A 20,247-nucleotide genomic window follows, 5' to 3' on the forward strand; every position below is an offset into this window, starting at 1 on the left:
GGGGAATTGGCAAAAATCGCCCTCCCACCCTCCGCCCACAGAATCCGAACCCAGTGTCTTAGAAGGAGATGTAGAACTCCGTCAGCTTCAGAGCTGTTGCGTCCAGGGGATGTCATTCTCGCCCTTGTGTTTACTGCTTCTCATTTTTAACCGTCCCCCCCACCCCCCGGGAAGGCTTCTCTGACGTATGCCGAGGCACAAATGAAGATAGACTCCACCAACATGAACGATGACATAACCACTAGTTTACGTGGACTCAACAGGCTGGCTAAAATTCTTAAGAAGCACCGGATAGATAACGGGTAAGCAGACGAGCATGCGTTCTGTTGTGCTATTTCTTCCACTCTTATTTATTTTTTAATTTTTTTAATTATTTTCTCAAGGAAAAAAAAGGTGGGATACAGAAGGGGAAAAGGGGAGGGGGGAAATATAGAGCCAGTTTGGTGTAGTGGTTAAGTGCGCAGGCTCTAATCTGGGAGAACTGGGTTTGATTCCCTACTCCTCCACTTGCAGCTGCTGGATGACCTTGGGCAAGCCAGAGTTCTGTCAGAGCTGTCCTTGAAAAAGAGCGCTTTCTGTCAGAGTTCTCTCAGCCCTACCTACCTCACAGGGTGTCTGCTGTGGGGAGGGGAAGGGAAAGGAGTTTGTCAGCCGCTCTGAGACTCCTTTGGGTACTGAAGGGCGGGGTATAAATCCAATCTCTTCTCTTCTAGATCCATCAAGTTTGTTAAATATATTATGAATTGTCACGTACAACAAGTAAAATCAGATGTATTATCAAATGTACTACATAATTCAAATATAGAAACAATCAATAAAGCATCAATATTACAGAATTTTGGGTTCGATTCTCTCTTTAAGGAATAAACAGAAACTCTCTTAAAATTAGCAATGATAAGATGTTGAAGAGAATACATCTTCAACAGTTGAATGGACTTCTGTGATAAAAACCTAAATATCGTCTTAGTCCTAAACTTGTCTTAATTATTTATCTAAACTGAATTTTATTCTTACCGATTATTTAAGTACTAATAGAGTACCAAATAAAATATTTTAGAGTAGCGACAGCCATCTGGCTTCTGGCAGAGTGGATTTTCCTTTTACCAGCATGGTAGGGGATATAAGAGCAAGTCTTTATTGTACAGGCCAAGGGGTCCCCTACCTCCTGAGCCTGTGGGCACCTTTTGGAATCCCAACACAGTGAGGCACGTGCCACCACAAAACGGCTGTCACAATATGGCTGCCACAGGAGGCCAAACCAGCCACAAAATGGCCGCCGCCGCTTACTTCCAACCACACAGTGAAGATCCTTGTGCCGTGGTGGCAGTTGCTGGCCAAAGCAACCTTTTAAGAAACCTGCACAGCCAATCAAATCTCCAGTGGCCAGCCTTTCTGAACAAAAGCCCCACTTCGCCCTGTCCACTTCTGGAAACACTTGGTGGGCACCAGGAAAGGTTTCAGTGGGCACCCCAGTGCCCGTGGGCACCACGTTGGGGGACCCCAGTATAGCACAGTGACTTCCACGCTGCAGTCCTGGGATGCCCCAGGGTTCCCTGTTTAGCTTGCTGGAGGTTCTCTGTGAGAAGATGCTCCTGCAGAGCGCAGGGGGTTGGACTTAGATGACCTGCAAGATCCCTTCCAACTCTAAAGTTCTATGATAAGATCGTTCATACCATATAAACTTTCCTAGACTACAGGTTGCCCACCACTACCCATATTATCTTGCAATGTATGGCAGAATATTGTGCTTATAGGTCACACTCTCAGTGCAAGGCAGGCCACAGGGAAGAGCACCAGGCTTAGCCAGTTCCCTGTGCAGACTACATATGGCCCCTAGAATCCACTGCAATTTGTACTGCGTTCTCTCTGATGGTTTCGGCCATTGTATCAAAGCCAGTCTGCGATTCCTGTGAACGCTGGCAACATAACGTACGCATCGTAGAAGGGGACGGAAGAAGAAGAGGGAGGACGAGCAGGTTCGGGCACTAATTCTTAGCTGACTTGCGTAACTGTTCCATAATGGCCGGGTGGAACGGCTGCTGAAGACGGAGGTGGTGGAAAGGGGAGCATCAAACAGCATCTCTATCCCTGGCAGGCTAGTAGAGGGGAACTCATTGCTTCCCCTTTGCCCAGAGAGTCCTTAGCCGAGAACGCAATGGTGGTTTCCCTGGTGGTTTAAAAAAACTGAAGATGACTGACATAGCTCAAGTGATTCAGGTGTCCTAATTACGGATTGTAGATCGTCTAAGGACTGCAGAATGACTTGTACAATGGCGTTGATATTTACTCAAGGTTAGCCTGATCCGGTCCGATCTCAGAAGCTAAGCAGGGTCAGCCCTGGTTAGTACTTGGAGGGGAGACCACCAAGGAAGTCCAGGGTCGCTATGCAGAGGCAGGCAATGAATGCCTCTTGCCTTGAAAAACCTATGTAAAAGGTAAAGGTTCCCCTTGCTCGAAAGCCAGTCGAGTCCGACTCTAGGGTTGCGGTGCTCATCTCCGTTTCCAAGCCGAAGAGCCAGCGCTGTCCGAAGACGTTTCCGTGGTCATGTGGCCAGCATGACTAAACGCCAAGGCACACGGAACGCTGTTACCTTCCCACCGAAGTGGGAGCTATTTATCTTCTTGCAGTTTCTTGCTTTCTCACTGCTAGGCTGGCAGGAGCTGGAACTAGAGACGGGGTCACCATAAATTGGCTGCAGCGTGTCAGCACTTGTCTGAGTTCAGTAAAACAGGTTTACTTTATTTGTATATGTTTATCTTCTAGGGCTTTAACTCTCTCTTCACCTGAAGTTCGCTTCCATATGGATAGTGAAACCCACGACCCTATTGATTTGCAGACAAAGGAGCTCAAGTAAGTTTGATGTGTGTATGTGTGCTTTATTGTTGTGGTGGTGGTCAGATTGTCTGGTTGTGAGGCTTCCTGTAGCAAACGCTGTCAGTTTTCAGTGTTCCTTAATGACGATACAAAGTGCGCAAAGCCGTGCTTGGCACTGAAGTCGTGCCTTCATTTTGCATTTCACAGTTCAAAACCAATACAGTTGTAATAGGAACCATGAAAGAAAGACACTAAGAAATCTCAAAATATTGTATTCTATTAACGATTCTTATCCAAACATATTACAATAAAGAATCTCATTCACAGAGTTGAAAATATAATAAAGAATTTCATAAACAAGATTCTCAAATATTGTACAATGTGCACAATATTATTTCCAAATAATGTACAGTATACACAATATGGTTATGAAGATAAAAATTTGTTTCGGACGTCTTCAGAAGTGAACAGAATTCATATCATAAAATGATATAATGAGAAAAATCTATTTGATGAAATTTAAAAGTAATATTTATATTATATTGCATTTTGTCAGTGAAAATAGAAATATCAACTACTTTGTGTTCATTTTTACCACCAAAATCAGTTTTACATCACCAGGATTCTATTAAAGGGGGGGGGGGAAAGGAACATTTTATAATTTTATATACTTATATCATTATCGTAAGTTATCAAAGAGAAGAAAAACAGAATATATAGCTTACCAATATTGAATAAGGGTTTGAAAAAACTCTAAGATGGGCTACCAGGCTCCATTTCACGGTTCCTATTATAGTTGTATTCATTTTGCAATTTGCAAGTCGTAGCGTGGTTCATGACTCATTGCACTATGATCATCTTGGTTGTGAAGCATGCAAAACGGAACCTTGGTGCTTTCCACACAAGTCTTGGCTGAAGGATTTCAGAAATCACGATCATCTGAAAGCTGGGCACCTGGGCTCAGTTCTGTTGCATTGATTATGTGTATCTTTTTGTTGGTTTTTAAAAGCATTAACCACTTGGGTCCTATGAGCTGCGAAGGGTGGCATTTGGGGAAGCGTCTGGGGCCCCCTTCCCACTGGAGCTCCCTGAAGAATAAGAGGTCGCTTGGGCCCTTGGGAACGTTGGGAGGTATTTGCAGAAGCGGTCCACCATGTTCTGTTGGTGGAGGAGGGAAACTGGACTTCAGGCAGGACCACATGTGACAGGGAGTAATAGTTGATGGAAGCTTTGTGTTTTGATGGGGGGGTTTTAAGACTGAACCACAGGGCATTCTGGGGAAATGGAGATGTCAGAGATGACAGCTAGCAGATTTCAGTCCTGAGGTGATTTTGGTCCTGGAAGCATTTTGGGTCATGTTTGGAGTGTTCTTAAGAAACTTTTAAAAATCAAATATTTTCTAGACATCCTCCCTTTCCCCAGATGGGAGTGTAACACAGGCTTCTTAGTTTTAGCCCAGCCATTTGGAGCTCCCATTCTGGTCCATTCTGCAGCATCCTGCTGTGAGAGTCTAAGCGTTCTACATCCTCCTGTCCCCCCCCCCCCCCCCCCCCCCCCCCTGGCCCGCCTCATCTTTTCATTCTCGGGGGTGCAACGGAAAGTGAACCAGTCACCTGTGCTTCCTTTGAAGATGATTCCCTCTCCACCACCTGACTTACGAACGACTCCAGCTGCCCAACTCACAGCTCACTAGGCCTTCCCGTGGTAGGAGTCCAACTCTGCATGGGTAGGATCAGGGGTCATTTCGTAGAAAAAGAGCTAGGGGAACTCATTAGCATAACTCATTAGCATATGCCACACCCCCTGACATCACCAGAAGTGGGTCATAAGGCCACACACACCGCCCTCAACGGTCCCGGCCGGCGGGAGTGCGAGGAAGCCCCGCGAAGGCCCTCCCTGGCCCCAGGCAGGCAGGGGTGGGGAGAGGCAGGGAGGAAGCAACTTACCCTCCCTCTTCTCCTGCCTCCTCCTGGCTGAATGAGGGCCAGAAGCGGGGTGGCCGGAAGCAGGGGGTGAGGCTTCGTCATGTGCCCCGCCCCCCGTACCGCACCCGGGGTAACTGCGATCCCCCCCCCGAAATGACCTCTGGGTAGGATTATTTTGGGTGGAATGCACTTGAAATGTACACAGCTGCATTAAATGCTAGTGTTTATGGCTCAGTCCAGTCTGCGTGGGGGCATCTCATGCCTGCTTGCAGAGGATTCCCGAAATGCCGAAGAGAGCCTTGTACAGGCAGTAGAAAGAGGCCATTCCACAGAGCAACAAGTCTGTCTGCACGCCCCCACCTGATCTTCCCTCCCATGCACCGTGCAGGCAGCTCATGCTCCACAAATAAGTCGTATGATCCAGAGAGTAGAACTGCACATGGAGGAATGGGAGAGGCAGGCATGCATAGCCCCTCACACTGCCTCTGTGCAGCGCACTGGCAACATGCTGACATCAGAAGAGCCCTGCTGGATCAGACCAGGGGTCCATCTTGTCCAGCATCCTGTCTCACACAATGGCCAACCGGTTCTTCTGAACAGCCAACAACAAGGCATAGAGGCCAAGGCCTTTAGCTGATGTGGCCTCTGGAATTCAGAGGATTAGTGCCTCTGAGTGTGGAGGTTCCCCTCAGCCACCATGGCTAGTAGCCACTGATAGACTTATCCTCCACGAATCTGCCTAATCCCCTTTTAAAGCTGTTTATTCCTGTGGCCGTCACTACATCCTCGGGCAGCGAATTCCACATTGTTATCACTCTCTGTGGCTATGATGGGTCCTTATGGGAATCCACGGGTCTTTAGTCAGTCGCAGTTCAGTTTGTGCGTGTGTAGAGCGTCCTTCCTCGGACAGAGCACGCACGCCAGATGTCGACTGCGGCCTCTTCTGATGTGCCAATGCTTTATGTTGACAGAGAGACCAACTCCATGGTCGAAGAGTTCATGCTGCTTGCCAACATCTCGGTCGCTCAAAAGATCTATGAGGAGTTCTCTGAGCACGCCCTGCTGAGGAAGCACCCTGCCCCTCCTCCTTCCAATTATGACATCCTGGTGAAGGCAGCCAAGTCTAAGGCAAGCTCTCCCAGTGCTTGGGAGCAGATAAAGGGGTTGCGTTCTGAGCTGATTTTGTACATCTTCCTTTGAGATGTTGTTGAGGACCACAAGGGCCGAGGCCGTGTTGCCTGCATGCACTGGAGCAGGGGCTCCCAACCTTATTTAAGTCTCTGGAAATCTGCATGGTGGGCTCAGTCACAAAATGGCTGCCGCGAGAGGTGGAGCCAGATGTAAAATGGCTGCCATGAGCGGTGGAGCCAGCTGCAAAATGGCTGCCGCAGCTTACCTTAAGTCACACAAGGAAGATCCTTGTCGTGGCAGCTGCTGCCAAGGCAGCATTTGGGGAAAATCTGCACAGCTAATCAAATCTCCAGTAGACAATCTGAAGCTTTGCTGGGCAGCAGCCCCACGTGGCTCTGCCCCCTTTCTAAAAACACTTAGTGGGCATGGGGAAAGGGATCAGCAGGCACCGCCCGGAGTTTGGGGAATGCGTCCGAGGAGCATGCAAGGGGCTGCAAAAGAGGGAACAAGCTGCCTCTGCCGTGTGCCTAGAAGAGCTTTAGAATCATCGTGTTGGAAGGGACCTCCAGGGTCATAACGCAGGGAATTCACAAATACCCCCCCCCCCCCCCGGCACCGGACCCCTGCTCCATGCCCAGAAGAGGGCAGAAAACCTCAGCATTGTACATATCACACCCATTCTTTTGTGTATTCATTAATATTTTGAGTTGTGCATATATCAGAATAACAACTTCCATAGTTTAGTCATCTTGGGGTTTTTTTCACCATAGCTTTCCAAGCATGTTCAGCAGTGCAGCACCGCCTGTTATGTTTTGAAACAGGCTCATTCATTTCGGCGCAGTTAGAATCAAGGCTGTGTTGTATTTGGAAGACAGTGACAAACCTCAAGACAGCTCCAAGCAGTGTATGTTAAATTTGTGGACTGGGTAGGTAGGGTAGATCAAACTGAACACTAAAAGGCTTTGAACTGTTAGAAGTAACCGCTTTGATTCTTTCCCCCTATTTTCCAGGGCTTAGAAATCAAAACCGATTCCGCAAAAGCTCTGGCTGATTCCTTGGACTGCGCAGAACTGCCTTCTTTCCCCTACCTGAACACCTTGTTACGTATCTTGGCGACTCGCTGCATGATGCAAGCTGTTTACTTCTGCTCCGGAATGGATAATGATTTCCACCACTATGGGTTGGCGTCACCTATTTATACACATTTTACTTCGCCCATCAGAAGGTACTACAGTGTTTCCATTCATGTATTTATTTCATTTATACCCCACCTTTTCCCCCAATGGTGGGGGACCAAAATCTGCTTACAGCAGGGGTGTCAAACATGCAGCCCGTGGGTCAGATCAGGCCCTCGGAAGAAACCCAGTCCAGCCCGCAAGGCCCTATCTGTTTCCTGCTTCCTTTTTCGGTCCTCTTGCTGCTGCCATGTCACAGTTTGTTTTACCAGTCTCTCTCAGTCGCACAGGAGAGATAGATAGGCAAGCCTCTCCTGTGCCATTGAGTGAGTCTGGTAAAGAACTGACTGAGACTCCTCCCCCTCCTTCTCCCAGGGGGAGGGAGGGAACAGCCAGAGCGTGAGATTTCTGTAATGAATGTCAATAAATCAAAAGGAGGTTTGCAGCTTATAGATACACACAGGGCTTTTTTTGTAGAAAAAGGCCAGCAGGAACTCATTAGCCTAATAGGCCACACCCAACAGCAGAAACTCATTAGCATATTAGGCCACATTCCTGACATTGCAGCTCATTAGCATATCAGGCCACACCCCCGTGCCTCCCCTTGGAATGCCTGGATGCCCTGCGGCTGCGGGGAGCCCGAGCAAGCCCCCCACTTGAAGGGAAGAGAAGGCAGTTTAAACTGCCTTCCCTTGGCTTGCCTGGGCACCCCAGCCCTTGGAGCGGAGGGGAGACATTTAAATGCCTCCCCAATCCTTCCAGGGCCCCCCCGGCCTGCCCGCCTCGGAGTCGCTGGGGGGGTCGCTCTCCAGGCCTTCCCTCTGTAGCCACGCATGCGCAGAGGTTTTGGCTGTAGGCATGGCCAACTCAGAAGCCAGCTGGAACAGTGTTCCTGTGCGTTCCTGCCCAAAAATAGCCCTGGATGCACACCTGAACAGCATACTCAGAATTGTTACAGCACAGACATTTTGATCCTGTAATTCAGAGCAAGAGGTGTCAGTTATCAGCGACTGTTAAATAGACAAAATATTGCAAGAGTGCCATTGTTTTAAACATGTTTTATTTAAAGTTTAAAATATTTTTAATTGTGTTTGTGTCCTTTATAAATGTTATATCTCCGCTACCTGGCATTACATTTTATGACACCCATGGCCCAGCCCAACAAGGTCTCATTTATGTTAGATGTGGCCCTCATAACAAATGCGTTTGACACCCCTGGCTTACAGCATTCTCCTGTCCTCCATTTTATCCTCACAACAACAACACCCCTGTGAGGTAGGTTAGGCTGAGGGAGTGGCCCAAGCTCACCCAGCCAGCTTCCATGGCAGAGGGGGAATCTGAACCTGGACCTGCCAGGTCTGACTCTGTAACCATTATACCACAGTGGCTCAAGAGGGATCTGTGACAGCCATGTTCTTGCAGTGCTTCTCTTAGAGAGATGGTTTGGTAGCCATCCAGTTGCATGAGGAAAGAGGACTTCTTAACGCTGCTTTTTCTGTCTGAAGTTGTGCAGTCGTCCAAAGGTGCTTTAGTGCCTGTGCTTTATTTACATAGCATAATTTGAGTTTACCTTTCAGAACTTCATTCTCTTCCCCCCCCCTTTGGAATTTGTTCATTGGTTAATAGTAAAGTGCTGGAATGAAGCATTGGGGAGGATAACTGTGGGGGGGGGGGCTTAGATAGGGGCACATGCAGGGGGATGTAAAATCTCTGAACTGTTAGAAGACACAAGGAACTGGATCCAGAGTGCTATCCGCAGAAGCTGTGGGTCTTTGCCACGTTCGCTTTCTCCCAGCAGTCCCTTCTTACCCCAGCAAGGAGATTCCAAGGGCCGTGGGGCCACCACTGTGTAGTTCCTGGGGCCACGGTGGCAAGCAGTGTTCCATCTAAGCTGAGTTAGTGTGAGCTAGCTCACAGGTTTTTAGCCTCCGGCTCACACATTTTTGTCTTCGCTCAGGAAAGATGGCTACAGAGCAAACTAATTTATGCAGTAGCCAAATTGCTCGCTCACAACTTTAATGCCAGAAGCTTACAAAGTAGAATTTTTGCTCACAAGACTTCACAGCTTAGAGGGAACATTGGTGGCAAGGGAGCTAAATTCCTCCTTTTCTAGCAGTGGAATCGAGCTAACAGGAGAAGGTGGAGAGGGCGGTGTTTCTTGATGGCATCCATGGAAAACACAGATTTGCCAGCAGCATGCAGATATCTCTCCCACTGACCTCATTGTAACCTAAATGTATATAGAGCCGATTGGACAGGGCCCAGTTACCGTAACAGTTAGAACCCACGTGCAATTATTTGCCCTCCCTTTTCTTAGGATGGGATCTTATTATACTAATCTTGCCCTCCCTTTTCTTAGGATGGGATTTTATAATACTGATCTTTGTGTTATTGTGCTCTTATACTGGATTTTGCTCGGCACTTCCACACTTCTTGCCTTTGTAAATCACCACTGGCTTCTCTATGGAACAGCCACCCACATGTCTGAAGCGGTATTTATAGGGAAGGATAGGGCTTGTTTTACTGCATGGGGGAAATGCCTATCAAGAGGCCACCTTAAGCCGCCTCACACTTCTGTGGTTTAGCTTGTAGCTACGAACTTTGACTGTCTGTCACTGGGAAGGATTCCCTTCTCGTCTGTACCCGTTTCGCCTTACAGCCATGTTTCTGACCGTGACTGCATTACAGCGCCTTTCTCTGTAATAGCAGAGTGACCGTTTTGTAACTACTGAGCCTCCAAAATAGCTGTTTTCCTGTGTTTGTATTAAGAACTGTACAGGTGCGATTTAGACAAAGTTGAACACATTCAAGTCCCATTGGATTCAATACAAATGGCTTAGTGAAGCCGTATGCCTAACTCTTGCACTAAGACTGTGCTTAACGTTGGCGTGTGCTTAACATTGGCGGAGTCTTATCCTGCCTCTCTTAATATTCATCGATTGTAAATGAACGGCAGATGTTGAAGATCCTTTTCAATAAAACACAGCTCCACTGGAGACTTACAGACCTGAAACAAATAAATTGCAGTGGTCTCTGGGGCACGACTCAGTGGCAGAGCATCTTCGTGGCACACTGAAGCCCCCTGGTTCAGTCGCCGGCAATGTTCCCTCTGAGCTGTGGAATCTTGTGAGCCAAAATTCTGCTTTGTGAGCTACTGGAGTAAAATTTGTGAGCGAGCAATTTGGCTCCTGCATAAATCAGTTTGCTCTGGAGCCCTCCTCCCTGAGCTGAGACAAAAATCTGTGAGCCGGAGGCTAAGAAACTGTGAGCTAACTCACATTAACTCAGCTTAGAGGGAACACTGGTCGCCGGCATCTTGATTCAAAGGCTAGGAGGTGATGTGAAAGACCTCCACCTGAGGTCCTGAAGAGGCACTGCCAGTAGCTCTGAGTAGACAATACAGACCAGAAGTCTGATTCAATATAAGACGTTTTCATGTGTCCAACGTATAACATCCTTGATTCTTCTTCCGTCACAGATACGCTGATATCATCGTGCATCGACTGCTGGCTGTGGCCATAGGGGCAGACTGCACGTATCCTGACCTCACAGACAAACACAAACTGGCAGAACTGTGTAACAACCTCAACTACAGGCATAAAATGGCTCAGTACGCACAGAGGGCGTCGGTTGCCTTTCACACCCAGGTGACATGGTTCTGTTCCTGTATTTTGCCAGGAATTTGGGCAGGGTGGAGCCGGTCGGTTCATTTTTTTAAAAAAATCCCGCGCTTAGGATTTTGCTGTTCTAAAGTGCAGCTTTTAAAGGGGGTCTCTATCGCTTGCCGCCTCACAGGATCGTTGTTGTAGGCTGCTAGAGGTTCAAGACCGGGAGGCGATGGGAATATGCCGTGCTTGTTTCCTTCGGAACGGCTAGGGGCTGGAAGCTAGCAGGGGAATAAACAGGGCCGTCGTGTCAAGAAAAGAAACAAAGAGCATGGCAGTTCTGCCTTTCCTTCTCTTGCTGGGGGTGGGCCTCCCCTAGCTCAGGAATTAAGAAAGAGTCTTGACCCATTATTCCTAAACGGGGGTCCCCAGCCTTTTTGAGCCTGTGGACATCTTTGGAATTCTGACACAGGGAAGTGAGCACAGTCGCAAAATGGTTGCCTCAGAGGACTGAGCCAACCGCAAAATGTCAGGCTATGTATAAATCTAACAGTACCTCTTCAACGTATCAGGCAGAAGCTCTCTTTAACAGGATGCCTGCTTTTTTTTTTTTTTAACATTTTTATTATTATATCCAAAGCAAATTAAGCCATACTTTCACCAATAACAAAGATACAACTTCATGAGAATGCAACTCAATATCAGTAATGAACTAAATCAGTAAATATTACAAACCGTAACATTTTAACAGAAGGACCTTAAAAAAAGACATAAGTGCCTGCTTTTTAATCTGCACGGCCAGTCAGAAGCCCTGCTGGGTACTTAGGGGGTACTGTGGTGCCCACGAGGAGCACGTTGGGGACTCCTGTCCGGGAGGGGGGGGTCCCGCTCCAAAACAGACTTTTCCTTCCGGCGGCCCTTACCGCTTAGTTTAAACACTTCAGTCCATTTTTGTGTGTGTGTGCTCTTTTCCACAGTTGTTTTTCAAGAGCAAAGGCGTAGTGAACGAGGAGGCCTATATCCTGTTCGTGCGGAAGAATGCGATCGTGGTTCTGATCCCCAAATACGGCTTAGAAGGCACGGTCTTCTTTGAAGAAAAGGATAAGCCCAAACCGGCACTTCTGTACAGTGACGAGGTACAAAAATACCTTTCCGCAAAAATGAAGTGACAGTGTGAAATCACGTTAGGCAGCAAAGATCCAGGAGCGCGCTCTGGGAATGTCTCTGCCACCAAACTCCTTTTCAGACTCCCCAAGTTTCAAAAAGTATTTGGATCTTAGCAAGAAGTTGCATAAAGGGAATCATGTTAACTGTGGGGCGGGAAGTATTTTTTCCAAGCAGCTTGATAGGTTGGTGCATTGAGTATTCCAGCTGGGTGTGCCAGAATGACACATCTGCCTCGCAGCCCATATCCATGTAAGCTAACCAACTTCTTGGAAGCCCTGTGTTCTCGTTAGAATATTTTCAGTGCAATCCTGTGTAGATCTATTCCATTGTTAACCTGTTGATTTTAGACTTGAGGAACTCTGTATAGGACTGCACAGCTTGTTTCCTAAGCCAAAACTGATGGAAGTTTTAAACTAATTCTGATGTATTTTGACTTAAGACTTTGGGAGGGGTTGTGGCTCAGTGGTAGAGCACCTGCTTGAGATGCAGAGGTTGTCCCCGGTTCAATCCCTGGCGCCTCCAGTTAAAGGGCAAAGTGGTATGTGATGTGAAAGACCTCTGCCCTGGGTCCCTGGAGAGCCACTGCCAGTCTGAGTAGACAGTATTGACTGCGATGGACTAAGGGTCTGATTCAGTATAAGAAGCAGAGCTGGATTTATACCCCACCCTTCCCTTGGAGGTCTCAGAGTGGTTTACAATCTCCTTTCCCTTCCTCTCCCCATAACAGTGAGGTAGGTGAGGATGAGAGAGCTCTGAGAGAACTGCTCTTGAGAGAACAGCTTTGAGAGAATGGTGACTGACCCAAGGTCACCCAGCTGACTGCACATGGAGGAGAGGGGAATCAAACCCGGTTCTCCAGATTAGAGTCCGCCAGTGTTCCCTCTAAGCTGAGTTAGTGTGAGCTAGCTCACAGTTTTTTAGCCTCCGGCTCACACATTTTTCTCTTAGCTCAGGAAGGATGTGGCTCCAGAGCAAACTCATTTATGCAGTAGCCGAATCGCTCGCTCACAACTTTAATGCCAGTAGCTCACAAAGTAGATTTTTTGCTCACCAGACTCCATAGCTTAGAGGGAACATTGGTCAGTCCGCCACTCTTAACCACTACACCAAACTGACTTTAAGGCAGCTTCATGTGTGCAAGATACGCATTAAGTATAAACTGGAACAATATTTAGTTATTTATTTTTATTTATTGTCAGATTTATACCCTTCCCTCCCCGCATGACACACTTAAGTCTTATTGCCTTGTTGTGGATCACAAACCTTGGCATTGAAAAAAAAATGGTGTTTTTTTTTTTAAATAGATTCCATCTCTTACTGTGGAAGGCACAACCTTCTATACCTTTGACAAAGTGAAAGTAAACATCATGTTAGATGCGTCCAACGTTCAGCACCAGAAAATCCGCATGGCCCTTGTGGAACCAAAGGTAAGGCTGCCTGCGTGGGAAAGAAAAGCACTGTAGATGGCATGAGGAAGACAAGGATGTTCTGCGTAACTATTTAAGTAGAGCTAAGGTAAAGGTGCTCGAAAGCCGGTTGAATCCGACTAGGGATGCGGTGCTCATCTCTGTTTCCAAGCCGAAGAGCCAGCGCTGCCCGAAGACGTTTCCGTGGTCATGTGGCCGGCATGACTAGATGCCGAGGCGCACGGAACGCTGTTATCTTCCCACCAAAGCGGTACCTATTTATTGACTTGCAGTTTCTTGCTTTCGAACTGCTAGGTTGGCAGGAGCTGGGACCAGAGACGGGAGCTCACTCTGTCATGTGACACTCGGGTCTCGAGCTACCAACCTTCCGGTCTGCAGCTCAGCGTCTTAACCACTTGAGCCACCACAGCCCCGTTAACTAGAGCTTAGCTACAGATAAATGGAGCGAAGGCTACAGTCTTAGGGGCACTTTCACCACTGAATAACACGGGCCTTACTTCTGAGTCAACCAATTTAGGCTTGCTCCCAAATGTTGTGTCCGTTTAGGACATAAGTGTAAGTAAAAATTGCAGCACTTGGGTGGGGTGTTATATGCGTCTTTCTAGTTTAAAGGTGCACCTCTTTCTTCAGATGGGGTGGGGGAAGATGTATGGGTGGCTTTACTTTTGTAGAAGAATGTTAGTGAAGCAAGCTTGTCTTTTCATGCAAGTCGCCAACACTGTCTTTTCCATACATTAAGGGGGTTTAAAGTGCCCGCGTGTTCATTACCTGTTCTCTCCCAGGAAGAATTCTGCAGTAGATAATAAAACAGCTTAACTGTTCACGTGCTGGAGGGGTCAGTGTGTTGGGAGCCTTTCCTTTTATTCATAGGCTCGTTTGGCCGAAGGCCTTGAGAGTAAAACTGATACAGTAGAACAGGGGTGGCCAAACTGTGGCTCGGGAGCCGCATGCGGCTCTTTCACACGTATGGTGCGGCTCCTGGCAGGGCCGCTGGGGAAGCTAAATATCATTAGCAGACAAATATCATTGGACAAATAAATATCATTGTCAACATCTGCTTTTACCGCTTTTGTTATTATTTTTGGCAGTCTCATTTAATGTTAATAAAAAAGCAAATTTGCATATTTCCTAGTAAAAACGTGTAATATCTGCCCATGCCTTGCAGGCTCTCAAACATCTGACATTTATTCTGTGTGGCTCTTACGTTATGCAAGTTTGGCCAAAGCTGCAATAGAATAAAGTCGGACACACGGCAAGGTCAAGTATTACTCTGTGTGAGTGTGTTTTGTCGGACTGGAAGGCTGAACGGCTTGCTTGTGCCATTCCACCGACATCTTAAGAACATAACATAAGAACATAAGAGGCCAAAGGCCCATCCAGTCCAACACTCTGTCACACAGTGGCCAAAAATACCAGGTGCCATCAGGAGGTCCACCAGTGGGGCCAGGACACCAGAAGCCCTTCCACTGTTGACCCACCAAAGCACCAAGAAAACAGAGCATCACTTGCCCCAAACTGAGAGTTTCTATCTATACCTTGTGGCCAATGTTCCCTCTAAGCTGTGGAGTCTTGTGAGCAAAAATTCTACTTTGTGAGCTGCTGGCATTAAAGTTGTGAGCGAGTGATTTGACTACTGCATAAACTAGTCTGCTCCGGAGCTATCTTTCTTGAGCTAAGACAAAAATGTGTGAGCTGGAGGCTAAAAAACTGTGAGCTAGCTCACACTAACTTGGCTTAGAGGGAACACTGCTTGTGGCTCATAGTCACTGATGGACCTCTGCTCCATGTGTTTATCTAATTCCCTCTTGAAGCCGTCCATGCTTGTAGCCACCACCACCTCCTGTGGCAGTGAACTCCATGTGTGAATCAGTCTTTGGGTGAAGAAGGACTTCCTTTTATCCATTCTAACCCGACCGCTCAGCCATTTCATGGAGTGCCCACGAGTTCTTGTATTGTGAGAAAGGGAGAAAAGTACCTCTTTCTCTAAGGCGTGACGTAACGTCCCCTTTCCGTAACGTGTGAAGAGCCCGTGTTCGGCTGGGCTCTCTGTCAGCGTCGCCCCAGTTCCTGGGCAGAGGAGTCCCAGCACAAAACTGCTCCCCCGTAGCCTGGGGTTTCTCCTGGACCCTCGGGCAGAGCAGGAAGGAGCTGCGTCATCCTGATACGTTCAAGGACATTGACGGCCATCTGGCGTTTCCACAAGAGGTGTGTGGAGAGAGGGCTCCGACTCTGGAAGGGCCCCTGGAGGGTTTGTTAACATCCGTGGTGTCGATTGAACGGGACTTCCCCGCTGCAGCCCACCGAAACTTTGCAACCCGCTCAAATTTTGTCTCGGGGGGGCGGGGGGGCTCAAGCACAGGGGGGTCCCCAACCTTTTTGAGCCTGCAGGCGCCTTTGGGATCCCGAGACGATGTGGTAGCCTCGGGCACAAAACGGCCACCACAAAACATCTGCTGCCAGAGGCGGAGGCAGCCATCGAATGGCTGTTGTAGCTTCCCTTCAGTTGCACACGGTGGATCCCTGTGCTGTAGTGGCAGCCAATGTTCCCTCTAAGGTGTGGAGTCTTGTGAGCAAAAATTCTACTTTGTGAGCTATTGGCATTAAAGTTGTGAGCAAGCAATTTGGCTACTGCATACATTAGTTTGCTCTGGAGCCATCCTGAGCTAAGACAAAAATGTGTGAGCCGGAGGCTAAAAAACTGTGAGCTAGCTCACACTAACTCAGCTTAGAGGGAACACTGGTGGCAGCTGCTGCCAAAGCAACACTTCCATAAATCTGCACAGCCAATCAGAGGCCTAGCTGGGCAAAAGCCCCGCCTGGCCCCTTTCTAAAGGCACCGGGCAGGCGCCACGGCGTCCACGGCCTGCAGACAAAAGGAGGACCCAAAGCAAGAGGGGAGAGATGGCGGGAAGTTGGTATTCTGTCTTCCGCAACCGGAAAATGCCGTTGCTTTGGAGGAACTGTGTTCTTGGAGGCGTGTCGGTATTCCTGCGCACAGCAAAACTTAAAACCCGTTAGAAGGGGCAGGCTACAACATGTCAAGGTTAGAAACACAGAGCTGGAGGACCCTCATGGGTCCCCTAGTCCACCCCCACCTGCACAGTGCAGCAGATTCACAACTACCTTCCCAGTGACCCCCGCCCTCTGCCCAGAGAGAGGCAAAAAAACCTCCAGGATCCGTAGGGCCAAATCTAGCTGGGAGGAAAATCCCTTCCTGTCCCCCACAGTGGGGATCGGCATTACTCTGGGCATGTAAGGAAGGGCAACAACATCCGATCGTGTTTTGGATTCCGTGTTCTGGTTCCTGTGTTTCCAAGTGCAGAGGAATGAACTGCCACCCTTCACTTTGCAGGGGTTACAGAGATCACCCAGCAGGTTGCTCAATTCTGCTCCCAAGCGATTAAACTGCATTCTATGTACATTTCCCAAATTAATGTGGAAGATAGTAGCTGATTGTATTCAATGATCCTTCTAAGCTGTGGAGTCTTGTGAGCAAAAATTCTACTCTGTGAGCTACTGTCCTTAAAGTTGTGAGCCGCTGATTTGGCTACTGCATAAATTAGTTTGCTCTGGAGCCATCCTTCCTGAGCAAAGACAGAAGTGTGTGAGCTGGAGGCTAAATAACCGTGAGCTAGCTCACACTAACTCAGCTTAGAGGGAACACTGATTGTATTCTGTATCTATATTTTTATGTAGTCAGATTAGAAACTGCTGTATTTGTAGTAGTATTAGTTTTAATTACTTTTATACACTTTTATATTTGTATACCTTAATTTTTATATTTTATCAGGCTATGGTCATTTTTTTCTTACTTATTTGTATTCTGGTCATGGGCTGTAAATAAAGTTATTTTGCAGTGGGAAAAGCAAAAGGGGCTCATGGATAAACCCGTCTTTGACCCCGGAGGGGACTGTAGCTGAGGATCCAGCCTCCTTTTGTTTCTGTAGAACCCGTCTTTGACCCCGGAGGAGACTGTAGATGAGGATCCAGCCTCCTTTTGTTTCCGTAGAACCCGTCTTTGACCCTGGAGGGGACTGTAGATGAGGATCCAGCCTCCTTTTGTTTCCGTAGAACCCGTCTTTGACCCCGGAGGGGACTGTAGATGAGGATCCAGCCTCCTTTTGTTTCCATAGCTCCGCAGCGTGTTCTGTTGATCGTGAGCTTGTGAGAGCAAAGGGAGAGCTGTTTTCAGTAAGGACCGATGCTCCTGAGAGCGGCCTCACAATTTCTGTTCCCTTTGATGCCCCTCAGAGCAGTTTCATTGAGGTTTTGCAGTATGTTAAGATGGCTTGATTTATCCGAACAGCCAAAAGGCCTTACTAGTTTGACGCAATTCTACTTCTTAAACTTTTCTTCCGATAGATATCGGGCGGTAATGTCCCCGGCCAGGCCACAGAAGTGAGCAGTAAGAATGAACCTCATAAGAAGAAGAAGAAACTGAGCAAATAGCTTCATTTCAAGCAACTACAATACCCAAAATACGAAATGAATTTACATTGGAGACGAATTGTATATGGAATTTTATACAGTTTTAGAGGTTACTTTCAAAGATTTGTAACGTTATTTAAATGTTTTTTTTAATATTTGTGGTAAAATGTCATTTTTAAATCTGTATGTAATGTCACCACTTACAAAAGGCCGATAGTTCTAGAAATCTCTGGATGTACGGAACAGATATTTTCCTGATAAAGCATTGTCCTTCAACTGGTATTTAGTAGTCTTGGTGTGTCGTGTTTTCAACACTTCTCAGAGCTTGGATCCACCATTAACCCCGATCTACAACAGGGGAGTTGCTTCTGATTTACTTTTCTACCACATGTATGTGCACCTCAGTTTCCTTTACTTCATCCACCTCCTCTTACAATTTCCCATCTCCCCTCTCCAGAAGGCACACATACAGGGGAACAGCAGTGGTGTTACCACTATGACCACCTTAAACTGGAACAGTGACTTCGGCTAAAACAATCCATAGATCCAAACTGAAATTCCCACAAACGGAAGGGGTGAGGTAATTTCCCACTGATTTCCCTTGGACACAGCAAGAAACTCGTTTGTTGGTTAATATCTACTGAAAGGCGTCACACAAAATCTGAATATCTGGTACTTGATTGAAAGCCACTGTTGGCTATTACTGTTTCTGGATGCAGGATCCCAGCTCTCTTTGCAAGGACAAACAGCATGATACCCAGTCCAGTTTCATACAGTAAGCACTGATGATGCCTCTTTGGTGACGCTCTGCATGATACCATTAGTATAAAATTGCCATACCAGAAAAAATGAAAAGGAAACTCTTGGCTGAGGTTTTTGAATTCGTTATTCTGAGAAAGATGTCAAGTCGCAGCTGACTTATGACAACCCTGTCGCGGTTTTCATGGTTCGTCATTGCCTGCTTCTTGCATAGCACCCCCCCCCCGGTACTTCCTTGGTGGTCTCCCATCTAAATACTGACCATCTAAATTGTGACCGTGCTTAGCTTCTGAGATCAGGCTAGCCTATCTAGGTGATGGCTAGCTAACACTGAGGGCTTTTTAAAAATTATTTGTCACTGTCAGAAGGTAGATTAGGAGTAGATAGCCCAGTGTTTCTCAAAGTGGTCTGGGAACTACAAGGGTAGTTCAGGGAGCTGGCTTCTCAGTTTTCTAGAAAGGTAGGCAAGGGACTCTCGGGGAAAGAGGATGGATCTGGCTTTCTGCTTTTTCAAAGGGTGGGCAATGTGCACTCAGATTACCACCACCCACAATTATCTTCTAGCGTCCTCATCACCAGCAAGACACTAGCCAAAAGAAAAACAAAGTGGGTGCTCTGATCCTATATAGCTTGACTCTAGGTCTGCTGAGTGGCCTCGGAGAAGGCTTGACCCTGGACTGTTGCTGAACGTTCCTTGGTCAAGGGGGCTCCTGAAAGGAGGACCTTCCTGGGAAGGATGAAGCTGATGTATGGGGGCAGGCAAAGAGAGGGGCAAGTTCTTCAAGGAAGTGGGCCCCAGGTCATGGAGGGCTTTCCAGGGGAGCATCGTCGTCTTGAATGGGAACTGGAAACTAATCAGCAACCTGTGAAGGGACCTCAGAGTACAAGCAAGTACAGTGGGGGCAGCTGCGTTGTGTGCCAGCTGCTGTTTCTGGACTGTCTTCAAGGGCTGCCCCAAGTAGAATATGTTACAGTAGTCTAGCCTCAAGGTTACAGAAGCACGGACCAGACATCTGCAAACAGGGAGCCCTTCCTCATCTGGGTCAGAGTTGTCATTGTCTCACAATTCAGGATGTTGTCCCATAAAGCAGGGCCGACCCAGTCCCTTTCATCTACTTAAGCATAGGGCTTAATTTTCCTGCCCAAGTCAACACCGCTGATATCTTCCCAATTCTACCAATGATTTTCTAACTTTGAGGTACTGCACAGAGACAATTTTCAACTCAGATGTGACAAATCTTTATTATGTAAATCAAGTTAAAGCAACCATGAATCCATTCGTGTGCCCCACTCTCAGGACCACCGGAGAAAGTAAGTGGGATGCTTTCTATATATCCTGTGGTAGTTTCAAGCATAAGTGTAGATTGCTGTACGTTTCCGTAGACAAAAGGGTAAATTTTTCATTTAAAAAGCCAAGAAGGAAGAGAACTCACATTGTTAGAACACAATGGGTATTACCGAAGTCATAAATGTCGAGGTACGCTTTTGTGCACAATCTCCCAATGACGACAGAAAAGAATCAAGACAACAAATGGATTCGTTGACTACAAATACTATTTTTATGGAAAATAAGATTAGCAAAACAGCCCCTCTTGTTTTCACTGTATGGTTCCATGATCTTTTGGTGCCCCATTCAGACCAGTGACAACTTCCACACTTAATGCTCTTGGAATCTTATGCTCGCTGGTACTTGGGAGGGTGTTGTTTGCAGGAACGGCAATTTCCGCACAGGTGCAGATCTCCCAGCCTGCACAAGTGCAAGAAATCACAGCAGTTGCTAAGACAGCAGCAATCTGTTCTCACAAACAGAACCTC

The 20,247-nt window shown here is 47.3% G+C and overlaps 1 protein-coding gene and 1 non-coding gene across 2 annotated transcripts in view; both read left to right on the forward strand.

The window, feature by feature from the left end:
- The window catches only part of DIS3 (DIS3 homolog, exosome endoribonuclease and 3'-5' exoribonuclease), a 38,757-nt gene extending 20,876 nt beyond the window's left edge, over positions 1–17,881 (forward strand). Inside the window, exons 14-21 of the mRNA XM_015406780.1 lie at positions 175–302; positions 2,765–2,851; positions 5,712–5,868; positions 6,882–7,096; positions 10,525–10,693; positions 11,629–11,787; positions 13,123–13,245; positions 17,608–17,881. Of these exons, the coding sequence (XP_015262266.1) occupies positions 175–302; positions 2,765–2,851; positions 5,712–5,868; positions 6,882–7,096; positions 10,525–10,693; positions 11,629–11,787; positions 13,123–13,245; positions 17,608–17,694 (1,125 nt within the window). The 3' untranslated portion in view covers positions 17,695–17,881. The remainder of the gene's footprint in view (positions 1–174; positions 303–2,764; positions 2,852–5,711; positions 5,869–6,881; positions 7,097–10,524; positions 10,694–11,628; positions 11,788–13,122; positions 13,246–17,607) is intronic.
- Positions 12,267–12,340, forward strand: TRNAL-GAG. The gene has a single exon. It is a non-coding gene; the product is annotated as a tRNA-Leu (tRNA).
- Positions 17,882–20,247: the final 2,366 nt, after the last annotated feature.

The sequence above is a fragment of the Gekko japonicus genome, unplaced genomic scaffold (genome assembly GCF_001447785.1).
Source record: "Gekko japonicus isolate JY-2015 unplaced genomic scaffold, Gekko_japonicus_V1.1 scaffold589, whole genome shotgun sequence".
Taxonomy (NCBI): Eukaryota; Metazoa; Chordata; class Lepidosauria; order Squamata; family Gekkonidae; genus Gekko; species Gekko japonicus.